The sequence below is a fragment of the Sebastes fasciatus genome, chromosome 2, assembly GCF_043250625.1.
Source record: "Sebastes fasciatus isolate fSebFas1 chromosome 2, fSebFas1.pri, whole genome shotgun sequence".
NCBI lineage: Eukaryota > Metazoa > Chordata > Actinopteri > Perciformes > Sebastidae > Sebastes > Sebastes fasciatus.
Window position 1 is genome coordinate 28,070,320 of NC_133796.1, and position 13,573 is coordinate 28,083,892.

Consider the following 13,573-nt stretch of genomic DNA (forward strand, 5'->3'; position numbering starts at 1 on the left):
CTGTGGTCTGTTCGGTCACACAGGGTTACTTGTTGAATACAAAACTGGGAAGCTGTTGCACAACTACTGAGAAAAACAGCTCCAACAAAACGTTCATAGGTGACAGAAATGTAGCACCTAACTGTTGCAAATGAACGCTGTGGTCACTCACCTTTGAACCTGTCGTCAGAGTCACTCTCACTCTCACTGTTGTCATCTGGAGGCAGACATGAGACAGACAAGAAGGTTTTCTACAGGTCAGAGGGCAATTTCACAAACATGTGTTTATGTCACGAGAAGGACACGACAAGAACTCTTTGTGGGTGGCTGAGACGCAAATATTTACTCACTTATCTGGCCAGTGGATAAAGGGACTAAAGAGAGCCCTTACCTCGCAGAGATGCAGTCTCAACATTGGCCATGGACAGCTTTTTCAGCCTCTTCTTCCCACGTTTAGTGCAGTAAATTGAGTTGATCCTCTGGACCAGCTGTAAACAGAGGAAAGAGGAAGTTCTCAGTTGTTTCTTTTGATCCTAAGTATAGAAGAAGTAGAGGGTGTTCCTGGCCAAAAGTAATACTGTACTGTGCTTTAAGGGTTATTGAAAATCTTCAATGCGAGTTCTTGAGAAAAAGTACCACAAGAGAAACCCAAGCAGTAATAAGGCGCATCGAGGCACTGTGTTTTAAAAAGGTCTTTTCCAAACTGAGGAAGTACAAGTGATCCAGAGCTGACTTGGTCCCTACAGAAACCTGAGCTGGTCTGTGAAGCAGGAGAGGAAAGAGAACACAGTCGGAGCTCTGCAAGGACTTAGAGTAGGTGTTTGTGTAGGATCTAGTAGTGTGTACCTTGGGGATCCTCCAGTGCCTGTGTGAGGCCAAGGTATCACTGGTGCTACCGAGGCTATCATCCAGCAAGCCACAAGGTGACGGTGATGCACCTCGCTGGGGGAGAAGCAGCATTTCGTCGTGGCTGTAGCGTTTGGACAACTGTGACATCCGGTGGCTCTTCCTTTCACTCGGACCAGGGAGGCGAAGCGACTGGCTACTGGGTTTGGATGGCAACTAGTCAGAGAGAAAAGAATATGGAAGGGTTGGTAAAGTTCATTCATTCATTCGTAAAGGTTTTATAAATAGTTATCGCAGTGCATTAATTCAGATAATTTTCTTCAAAGGTGCAGTGTGTAGGATTTGGCAGCATCTAGTGGTGTAGTTGCAGATTGCAGCCAACTCGAGTACCTCTCCGCTCACTCCTTCCTTTCCAAGACTGCGGTAAAGTGAGCCGCTGAGTGCAAAACCGTGGTAACGCTGTTCACCTCACTCAGAGGCCATCCTCACCATAATAACACTACTTTAGGAGCAACAGAAGTCAGACAGTGCTGGTAGTACCACAGTTTTGCATTCTGTGACTCACGTTACCGCAGTTTCACAAGCATATCAGAGAACTACAGTGGCCTTCAGGTAATGTAAAAATGTGAAAGACTCTCTCTAGAGCCAGTGTTTGGTTTGTCCGTTACGGGCTACTGTAGAAACATGGCGGAGCAACATGGCGGACTCCGTGAAAAGGACCCGCTCCCCATGTAGATATCAAGGGCTCATTCTAAACTAACGAAAACTGGATTCAAATTGCCTCCTAAAGCACAAGGGATTTGCAGGAACATGTAATCCAACGTTACTGTTTATAATTTTATCACATTGATATCAGCCTCACGGTTTACTGCTCACTCTCTTTACACTATATCAGAGCTGTATTAAGTTACTGCCAAAGCAAATTGAACATTAAAAGCATTAAAAGCGTTCAACCAGGGGAGCAGATGGTGGGTTTTATTGTGAAGTAATCACAGGAGGAAACGCAATGCATTTGTCTCAGAGGTTAGCACTGACAGTTAACAAAAATGTGCCTACAAAACAAGACATGGTCACTTCAAGCTGATAAGTTTAAAATATTGCGTGAAGTACTGGAACAAGAGGAGCTGCTCAATGAGTATTACACTGGAGTATTAAACCACACTTGTTGTTCCCACCAGTAACAATGGGTGTCTCCCATTTAGTATAGTGAGACAAGTGCTTCTGCGTTTAGGTGAGGCAACCACATGTGCAGATGGGTCTAAACATATCAAATTGTTTCCTGTAGTGCCACAAATGAGGTGTGAGATTCTTTAAAAAGGTCTTGTCCAGACACTGACACAGGAACACATGTGTGTTGTGTTTACTAAAGGAAAACACATCATTGCTGTTGATCCCAACAGGCTTATGACTTACCTGAGGTGGAGAGTTCAGCTTCCTGTCCATGGTGGTCCACGATCTGTTGCTTTCCAAAAGACAAGACTTCCGACCCAAACTCTTCCGCTTCAGGTCAACATCCTCATATGGGTTCTCCTTCTCTGTGGGGATGAAGTAAGTGTTCAGTGGAGCTCAAACAGCAGTAACGCTAGCAGCTGTCCATAGATGGAGGATGTTTTCGACAGAAGACAGATGAGGCTGTGGGGTCAGTGAAATGTGTCAGGGGCACAAGAGGGCCTCCCTATGGTTAGTCTGGAAAGAGATGAGTCATGAAAGGTAAGTCAAAGGTCACTCCCAGCTGGCTCAAGTGAACTCCCTTTTTTCAAAACAGTTACTGTTGGCACTGGGCCCCACAGGCCCCAGTGGGCCCGGCTGAAGCTGCTGGACACAACACTGCTGGTGAGTCACTGTCCAGGCATTACAACTGTCTGCTGTGAGATGGAGAGGAGGATCATCTTCATCTTAGACTTACACTTAAGAGAGTTGCATTACATATATTTTTCTTTCTTGTGAAATACTGAAGTATATATTTGTAAAATATCTAGAATTTAACTTCATGCCATGTGCTTAAACATATTGTGGAATTTCAAATAAGGTATAAGCAATGAGGTTTAAAAACCACAGTTAATACTCAAGCAGAAACCTCTGGTGGTGAGAAATGAAGCCAACGAGGAAGTGACAACAAATGCAGTTCCTCAAATGGCCATTTGAGGCTCGCTCCAAAAGTGAGTCAATCCCCATAGACCTCCATGTTCAAATGCCCAAATTTACAGCAAAAATAAACATGTTTAGTTTATAATGAAACAAAACCGTTTTGGTCTCTATAGCTAATTCACCCGTTCATGACAACTGTACAGGGGTGAATTTTTATATAACTCACACATTTAAATTATATTAAGGCTTACATTTAGGCATAATTGAGGGCATGGCTGCTTTGAGTGACAGGTAGGTGCCATACCAAGTCACTAGTTGCTAGCTGTCTCCTCTACTGTGTTACCAGGGGCGCCTCATCTCCACCTACGCTTTATGTTAGGAAGAGGGGTTAGGCTGTGCCAAGTTGGCGTCACTGCCAAGATGGCGAGGGCCAGAGCCACCCACTTTGAGCTTCATAGCAGCTCTTCAGAAACCTATGGGTGACGTCACAGAGACTATGTTCATATTTTGTACAGTCTATGTTAATACTCTGACTAGGGTCTCAATTGTTAATCGGTTTTAAGGACTTAAACATAAAAAGATGCATCACTGTACCTCTAGAAGTCACAATAAGCACAGACTTTGCTACTGCTCTATAGATGTGCTTCAGTGAACAAATGATAGCAGAAAAGGAAAGAAAATGAACATTACAGAGCGCTGCACAGCTCTCACTGATGTCACCTGGCAGAGGGCCAACTTCAATAAAGAGAAAACTTGTGTAACACCACAGTCCATGTCTATTCAGACATGTGCTCTGAGAATAGCTTTTTGGCAGGGTCTGAAAAAGGTTGTGAGAAAGTGAAGAAACCACAGTGAAGAACAAAAACAGAGCCAGATGGCGTCGAAATGCATGAGGGGAACTTTTAAAAGAAAGAAAAGCAGCGTTATCTGTCAGTGGAAAGGGGGGAAAAAATCTATTTGGTAGCCGTGCTCCTTCTTCCTGAGTATATTAGTGGAAAAACCAGATGAACTCAGCATCTCAAACAATGAGTGTGTGTTTTAAAATCGTCTAAGATTAACCTACAAGGCAGAGCTTTGTTCAATTATCTATTTTTAGGTTAATTATTGAACCTGTCGGAAGTAAACGAACACAGCCATGCACACATACGCAGACAACATACACAGCCAGGGAGCGTTATGTTGTGTCAAACAGTAAATTAGTGTACTGGAGTGATTTTCTGTGCATCATTAAAGCTGAGGAGCAGTATAAGAGGGCTTAGCGTGACCCCACGTTGTGCTGCAACCCCATTAAACTGAAGCAATACTGTAATGAGAGCCTGCTGGGAAAATGATATGTCTGTATAGCTGCTTATGTACTGGAGGGTACTAATCTACTCCTCTGATTACAAACATCCAGATCTCTGTGTAACACACCCCCAGACTATTATGCAGGGAGTGGACACACCTCGGCTGCACACTGTGATTGTACATTTCTGTGTGGACTCTCTGGGCAGGGCGAGGCACAGAACAAACTATACCAACAGCGTCAGTATCAGCTTACCCTATAAAGTGGACCAGCTAGACTCTAGCTGCTAGAGTATAGTGGCACCGGCGCTCACCCATTCATTTAACCGTAAACCCAAATGTGCATGGGATAGGGATGAAAAAATAGGTTGCAGCTTTGTAAAAACATTTGGCAGCACCACAAACCATACAGTGTGTCCATCATGAGGAGAGTCTGCTTGTGACCACACTGGAGAGAGTATGTAGGAGAATGCACACGGCATATTTTACACCAAAGAATAACAAAATCATCAACAGTGTATGCAACTGTCTAAGTGTAACTTTAAAAGTACAGTGTGTCTGATTTGGCGGCATCTGGTGTTGTGGTTGCAGATTGCAACCAACTGAGTACCCCTCCACTCACTCCTCTCTTTCCAAGACTGCGGTAAGGTGAGCCGCCGAGTGTAAAATCATGGTAACGCCGTTCACCTCGCTCAGAGGCCAGCCTTACCATAATAACACTAATTTAGGAGCAACGGAAGTCAGACGGCGGCTGGTGGTACCATGGTTTTACACTCAGCAGCTCACATTACACAGTTTCACAAGCGTGCTGGCGAACTACGGTGGTCTTTAGGTAACATAAAAACGTGAAAGACTCTCTCTAGCAACAGTGTTCGGTTTTTCTGTTCTGGGCTACTGTAGAAACCAACCCGTTCTCACTCCCAACTCATCAAATACCGCCGTTTGGTCAGTGCCCCTCGGCATTGGAAACCGACACACGGAGGCACCCTTTAGCAACAGTATGTGACGAACCGGACTTTCAACTAACTCCAAAGGAAACCCACTCGGGCGTTATTCAACGGTCGGAGCATGTGATGTAGTATTAATAGCTTGAGAGTCCGCTAAGGGCGGGTGGGAGTGGTGGTGGATGGGTTAAACAAACACAGGACTTTCAACCAGGAGACCACTGTTCATGTCCTGTGTGAAACTAAAGGTAACATTGACTTATTTTGTCACGTCAGTCTTTAGTCACGTGACAAGTTGATATCATCAGTCCTGTGAGTCACGGGAGTCGCTAGTCAGTGAAGTTAACGTCAACCACAACTGTTTCCTAAACCTAACTAAGTGGTTGTGTTGCCTAAACCTAATTTCCTGTGAAAACAGAAGTTTATTTTGAAAGGGCACTATGCATGTAGCTAGCGTATATTGACACACCGTCCCTGGTCCGTCCAAAAATAACGTAAGAGGGGTACCCCGTGCGCTGGTGTCCGATGCCAAGGGGCGTTTTTTAACGAGTTGAGAATGAGAATGTGTTGTAGAAACGTGGCAGAGCAACATGGCGGACTCCGTGAAGAGGACCCGCTCCCTATGTAGATATGAAAGGCTCATTCTAAGCTAACGAAAACACAACGATTCTTAGTTTCAGGTGATTATACACTAGTGAAAACATAATTATGAATATTATATTCCATATCTATTAGATTCCCCGAAATATTACATACTGATCCTTTAATCAAATCTGAATCACTCACAGTGTACCAGACAGTCTCCCAGATTTATTTACAAGAGTAAGAGCAGACGACACTTGAGCAATAATCTACGTCAGCGAAGGTAACACACAGCTGGGAGTTTGAACATGAACGGGACTCACATGATGCAGACAGCTGAATCATAGTGTTAGCGCAGGGTGTGATTCACCTGCCTGTAAACAGATCACTCACTGGCACTCCGTTTATCAACTCCACTAGTCAAAAGCACTTAAAACAGACCCCTGATATCACAATCCATCATTCTATTGTAGTAACATCGTAGCACAGGGTACAAATGACTTGTACTCTTAAAGGTAAACATCTGGCATCAAACACAGGTGCCAAAAACCCAAATGGTGTGAATGACTATCCTACCAAGGCGGCTAAGATGTCCTGGGGAAAATGTGTGGGAACTTCAGGTTCTCTGTATGAACTGCTTATGAAAATAGAGGCACAGAGGGACCAAAACATGGCTCATTTACTGCTGTGGCTGCTTCTCATATGGATCATCTGACCTGTAAACTACTGCATAGCGGTACTGGAAACCACTGCAAACTTACTCAGAGAAAATGTCTTTGCGTCTCCAAACTCCACACTCATAGTGGTGGATGAACAATGGGGGCTTTGTTGGGATTCACATGAAAATCAGTCATGCCCCCCTGACGCTCTCTCAGAGACTACTGCACATCCTTCGCTTAAAAAAGAAATGCTGATGAGCATGACACTGATCACTGATTCAAGAACAACGTGGCCACTTGTACAAATACCAGAAAAGTAACGTAATACTTGCATATTAAGCCCTTATTTGGTCACTGAGCATTCATCATGAAAACATATTTTAGAGTGTGAAAACTTTTTACTGCATCTGAAATCCAAGCTTCATCATGAGACTACACTCACACTGACACACATTTCCACCACATTAAGTATGCACTGGGGGGAACTGGCAATTGGACTGGGCAGAAGGCCGGGGGTCATTTGCTAGTGGAAAGGAATTTGGCTCTTCAACATGTTCAGCATTTCACATACACATTGTCTCAGGAAACGTTTGAGTCGATCCTGTGTACAGCAGTGTGTTGCTCGTATGGCTGCCATGTGAGAGGATAATGCTATACAGTCAACATTCAGCAACTAAATTAAAGATCTTCTTTACTGTGAGTTTGGTCATACGGCTGCACAATAGTGGCTTTTATGGATAACAATGTCTTTGTGGACAAAAGTGCTCATCCCCTACGAATATGTGTTATAGTGCTGGATAGCAGTGGGAAATATTTACACAACCAGACAATCTTTACAGTGAAATACAACCTATACAACCACGTGTTATCTATTCATTTTATGCTCAGGTTGAGTGTCTACATGAGGCAGATACAGGAGGAAGAACTACCCTCACAATCTTATTACATTAGACAATGCTGCATGGGATTATCGCTTTCACTAAAACATCTGACTGCTGTCTTCTAAGGCTTCATAAACCATATAATGCATGTATTTACTCTTCGTGGACACATACTTTCTTTTCTTTCAATACTTTCAATTCATAGTAATCCCTCACAGTGCTGCAGTTTCACCTGAGATTATCTTTAATGCTTCATCTGGATTTGAAAAGCAACAGTCAGATTACAGACATACTGTCACTGTCTTGCTTATAACCAATGTCTAAAGTCACATGATTTGCATTGAACTGTATAAGAGCTGCAACTAACAATTAGTATTATTATCAATTAATCTGCTGATTATTTCTTTGATTAATCAAATAAATGTTTGGGTAATAGAATATCAGAAAATAGGGAAAAATGTCCATCCACAATTCCCCAAAGCCCAACTTAATATATTCAGTTTCCCAAAAGCCAATGTTGATATTTTATTTAATTTTTTTTGTCATTTTTACATTAAAAAAGTGACTTATACTATTAATAGATTATCAAAACAAGTTGGCAATAAATCTTCTGTTGATCAACTAACCGATTAATCGACTCTAGAGCTACAACAATTAATCGATTAGTTTTCAATTAAATTTAATCACCAACCATTTTGATAATTGATTGATCGGTTTGAGTAATTTTTAAAAAAACTAAATTCTAAATACTATATAATAATAACTAATAATAATAATTAAATGTTAATATTTTCTGGTTTCTTTACTCCTCTATGAAATAATATCTTTGAGTTGTGGACAAAACAAGACATTTGAGGACGTCACCTTGGGCTTTGAGAAACACTGATTGACTTGTTTCACTATTTTCGGAAATTTTATAGACCAAACAACTAATTGATTAATCGAGAAAATAATCAACAGATTAATCATCAATGAAAATTATAGTTAGTTGCAGCCCTAATCGACTCATCATTTCAGCTCTAAACGGTTTCTAAGAGTGACCCAGGTCAGACAGAAACCACGGAGTGATCAAAGTGACATGAAGACTCGTGAACCAGTGTGCTTACCTACTATGTCCTCATAGGCATTCTCCTCTAAAGTGCTTTTGGAGTTGGGTCGACTCCGTGTGCCCGTGGTTAGCTTGCCATTCTCTGCAGGTGAGGACGGATTTGTAGATGGCAGAGTCGTAGCATCCTCCAACTCACACGACTCTCTAGGAAGAAATGAAGAAAGTCAAAACAGACCAAGATTGGGTATGACGTTACATAGTCGAATAGACAAAATTACAAGGAAGAAAGTGGAGACAGATAAGAGTAAACAGAGAAAGTCCAGATGGTGTTAAAAATAGTCCAGCCGGCCACTTTTACTTCTCCACTTGCCAACTTGGAACAGAGAAAGCCGAAAGCTTTGTCTTATCCCATAAAAAAAAGAAATGAGGAGCCACTAATTATAAAACACCATGATAAACATGTTCTCCAATCTCAAGGAATTTCCTGATAAGTCACAAGTAAACATGCAGATATCTTACTATTTCTGAGTGCACAGTATAAGGCTCACATCACATGTCACAAGGCACTGCTACATTAGTGTAGGAGTACGGTCATGTCGCGCCATCGACAGTTTGTGGCTTTTAAGCTTGGTCTGAAATTGCTAGAGCCACAGGAATGTTAAACACAGAGTCCAAGGGATGAACATTTAAGGATTTCATCCTCATTTTACATATGATCAGAGGGTGGGGCCTCTCCAGATTGTCCCTGAGGGCTTTAAGTTAAAAAGAAAAAGACTACAGGATCCAAGATTCAGCTAATATTGAAGCAACAAAGGGGCACAATAATAATCCAGTGTTAGATTTCACTGGTTTCTATTGGATATTCATAGAAACTTTATCGATATAGCATTATGACCTACTGAAATTTTCAAATCGCAGGAGATGCAATATTTGTTAAAGGTGAAATGTGTCAAAATACCATTTTAAATGAAATACTGTCGTGCTGCAGAGATGTCCTGGCCTACACATTATATTCTACAGACTTATTAAAACATATTTGTTTGGTACAGATCACTGCAAAAATCACACCATAAATCATTTGAATATGTTTTTCAATGAAAATGAGAACAATGATGTAAAATTATTCTTCTCTCTGATTCGCAAATCAGTTGCAATATCAGTCAAAATTATCGCAATTAGATATTTTCTCAAAAACGTGCACGGTGCAACCCTTCTCCAGTAGGCATTTACCTCATGATAAACCTACGATGACATTATTCATTTTGATTAAATTAGGAAAGCTGGGGTGACAAGAACTCAATGTTCTAACAAAACAAAACTATTGTTTGTATTCCTCTATGGTCTTTCAGGAAGCATAACTGATTCAACACTGATCTCCACTTCAAATCCTCACTAAAAACATATTCAGGAGAACCAGAGTAGATCGCTCAAACACCACAACCAGACACACTAATCAGTATCTTACAACACCAACAAAGCAAACACTTAACCTGTGATCCAAATTCCTCACAAGACTGTTTTATACGTACGAAACGTTTCAAACTTGAATGCACCCAATAATGATGCACCAATCCAACCTTTTCTCTCCTGACCTAGTTTCCGATACCTCAGCTCAGAGTATCTGTAGATACCTTGTACTGATCCGTTACATACTGTACATACATTTCGAGCTCTCTTTCTCCCTAATTCAAAATCTGTATATCTCGCTGGGTGGAAATCATTGGAATCATTTTTATGTCAGTAAACATGAGGCCAGAGATTGACAAAACATTGAATTTTACATTGACTTTCACAGAGAAACTGTCTTTAGACGTAAGCACACAGATATTCTCACCTGTCCTGTGGTTTCACTGGGGTGCTTCCCTCGGTCTTTACCGTTCGGGGCATGCTGGGTGCAGGGGTCGAGGGCAGAGGCGGGGGGGACTCAGAGGCTGTGTTTGGAGGTAGTCCATTGGCTGGCGACACGACCTTCTGGTCCCGTTTGGCGTCGTACTCAAAAGTGCGTTTGGGCTTAGGTAAGGGGTTGACCGGTGTGCCGACAGAGGTCTGTTGGCTCGGTGGTTCTGGGCTCTCAGACCTGGTTGAGCTCACACTAAACCTCTGTCTGAGTTTAGAGAGCTTATCAGACACCAAAACAGCGTCTGGTTCTGTGGCCACTGAGCAAATGCTGCTGCGCTTACTGGTGCAAGTGCTGTCCAAGTCGTCGCCTATCACAAAAGACTTTTGTCTCGTCTTGTCCGGAGCGTAGCAATTATTCAGATAACGTGGAGGGGTAGGGCTGGGATTCTCCTTCAGGGCTTGCTCTATCTTTTGTATCCTGTTGAGAACCGCTGACGTCTCCTTCCGAGTACACAGGGAACGTGCAAATGCTCCTGAGGAATCTGTCTTGCCTATCCTTTTCTGGAAGCGGCCCAGGCAGTCTTTGTCTGAAACTCCTTCCTCTTCCTCTGTGTAGGAGCACTCTGAGAAAGCTGTGCTCATCCTTCGAACCCCCTTGAAGTCAAACGTTTTCTCGCTGCAGGGAGAAGAGAGCAGGCTGGGGCAGCCCTCACTGCCCCCTACACGCTCTCCCCCTCTTTTATCCAGACACAAGCTCATTCTAGGCAAAGACACCCTCCTGCACTCCCATTCTGAGATCTTTTTGCGGATTGTGGCGGGGGGAACACCTGCGACTGAGCGGGTGAGAGAGAGGGTGCGCTTGTGGCTTTGGTTAGATGAAGGTCCCAGTGAGAGCGTGCTCCAACTCAGGGGCCTACCATTTAGTCCATCTCCCGGTGTGAGTTCCCTTTGTTGCTCCTGGACACCCTGACTCTCCTGGCAGGACTTGGTTTGACCTTGAGGCTTATAGATGGAGAGCCTGTTGTCCAGGCAGCTGATGCTCTTTGACTTGGTGAGACGGCCTTGGAAGTCAGTGTCACCAGTGAGAGACGCACCACTGCACAGGGTAGCGGTCTTGCTGCTCCAGCCGGCACGTGCCAGGAACCTGCCGTCGGTCCTGACGTACCTACTCTGCTTTCCGGAGTTCTCACCGTCGCTGAGGAGAGGCTGCTGGCTCTGCGTCTGACTGGCAGCGAGAACAGGACACGGTGACGTAGACTGGCACCTGGAACGAGACGCAGAAAAGGTGTGAACAAACATTGTAAACATTTAAATGCTTCTCTCTCTCATATGAGCTGTCTTGAGCCTGAAGCATGAAAAGTACCAGGAACTCGATGGTGAACAGATGGGAGAAAATCATAAAGAATCAGCTTAAAAATTCTGAATTCATTTCCAAGATCAAAGACATAATGAAAACTTGAGCCACTTATTGAGAATAACCACAGGAAAGTATTCTGTCTTTGGCAGCATGCGATTAAAATAAAGGCCAAAGGAAATACAGACTACATTAAAATGCCACTGTAGATTTTTCCACATAATCATAATAACTTGAGAATCACTGTGGACCTCCCACAGAAACCAGTGTGCCAAGCCAGATTTTTTACAGCAGTCTTACCTGTAAAAGTCTCACTGCTCCTCTCTGGTCCTCACAGCCTTTTCTAAGTGATACTAGTTGTCCCACGCTCACTGCTGACTGTCCCACACACACTTTCTCACGGTGCTCACCTCCTTTACTTCCCCGTCGATGTCCAACATGTTACTACTCACAGTCTTTCAGGAACCTTGTCATGATTTGGAAGCTGGCTAAGTGTTGCGAAAGTGAAGCGTTGGGAGATCTGATGTCACAGCCATGGTTAGAATAACAAGCGTTATGGGAGGAGGAGGGACTGTGATCCAACAATGCAGGTTGGGACAGATCTCGCTTCTCACCTACCTGCCCTTCCCTGGTTTCATTCCTCCTGCTCCAGGCAGGGTGGGGAGGCTTTTTACAACAGCTAGAAACCTGTGAGCTGCTAGCATGATGGATGCATCTTATCTTACTTCCCCTGAAGTAATATGAGATTGTGAGATGATGACTCACAACAAGATTTCCTCCAGCTTGGTTAACAAGGAATAACTGAATATGATACTGTATTTCTGTAGTTTGGTTCACCACTGAAAAATGCTGTGGTGCAGTGGTGAAACAACTGTTTTCAAACAAGAACATCATTTCTTACATATATTACATTGCAAAAAAAAAGAAATATATTGTTGTCCTAAGCTCCACAAATACAATCTGCTACAACAAACACAATCCCTTCCTAAAACACAACTCAAGTAGAACTTTTCAGAATGAAAGACATTTTTAAGTCCCCCCATTTAGTATTTATAAGCAGTATATAAACATTTAATACATAGTTTGTAACATACTATAATGTAGTTGTAAGTAGGGCTGCAACTAACGTTTATTTTCATTATCGATTAGTCTGCCGATTGTATTCTACATTAATCGATCATTTAATCTAGTAAATGTCAGAGAATACTGAAAAATGTCCATCCCAGTGTCTCAAACTCCAAGGAGATGTCTTTAAATGTCTTTATGTCAAAGATATTCAGTTTAATATGATATAAAAACACAGAAAATCGTGAAATCACCATATTTGAGAGGCTGAAAACCTCATTTTTGTGTCATTTCTGCATGAAAAATTAAGATTAACGATAATCAAAATATTTGGCGATTATTTTTCTGTCTATCGATCGATTAATTGATTAGTCGACTAATCGATGCAGCTCTAGTTGTACGGAGATAAAAGGACATTTGTGGACATGTTTATTAATTTACAGTATTTGTTAACAATAATAACTTTTCCTATGAAGACTTATTTTATTTTATTACAACTGTGTTTTACTATATTGTCATTAATTATTTCCAGCCTCCACTCATGGGGGCCCATAGGCAGCTGTTGATGAAAACTTTAATAATAAGAAATACCTGCTTACAATTAAAATTACATTATAGTGCGTTATTTAATGTTTATATACTGCTTATAAATGCTACGCAGGGACACTTAAAGTAAAGTGATGCCGACATCGTACTGAGACGTACAACCTCTTGATCATCATATAATGAGAAATAAAATATAAAATCCTCTTCAATTTCACCATAACAACCAAAGCCTTTTCTCTGCACTAAACCTGCCTGTTTGGCTCATGAGAAGTTTTTCATGAGAAAATACTATATGTTCATAATTTCGGTTTGTATCAAACATCAACAGACCATATTTCCTACTTTATGAACAAATTGATTATTAATATAAACATAAACTAACTCAAGCTTGAAAAGAGTTCAAAAGAAATTCCAATCTAAGGTGAAATGTCGATCATACTTTCACATTTTAAACCCCA

General features: G+C 42.1%; 1 protein-coding gene across 3 annotated transcripts in view; it reads right to left on the minus strand.

The window, feature by feature from the left end:
- Positions 1 to 13,573, minus strand: part of dennd2b (DENN domain containing 2B) — a 63,893-nt gene that overhangs the window by 23,386 nt on the left and 26,934 nt on the right. For 2 of the 3 annotated variants that reach the window (XM_074616932.1, XM_074616921.1), the window contains exons 3-8: positions 10,146 to 11,414; positions 8,370 to 8,515; positions 2,239 to 2,360; positions 826 to 1,041; positions 371 to 467; positions 152 to 196 (exon numbers count right to left, since the gene is read on the minus strand). In XM_074616932.1, the coding sequence (XP_074473033.1) occupies positions 152 to 196; positions 371 to 467; positions 826 to 1,041; positions 2,239 to 2,360; positions 8,370 to 8,515; positions 10,146 to 11,414 (1,895 nt within the window). Of the gene's footprint in view, positions 1 to 151; positions 197 to 370; positions 468 to 825; positions 1,042 to 2,238; positions 2,361 to 8,369; positions 8,516 to 10,145; positions 11,415 to 11,804; positions 11,951 to 13,573 lie in introns of those variants that run through there. The other variant, XM_074616941.1, reaches the window with a different exon arrangement.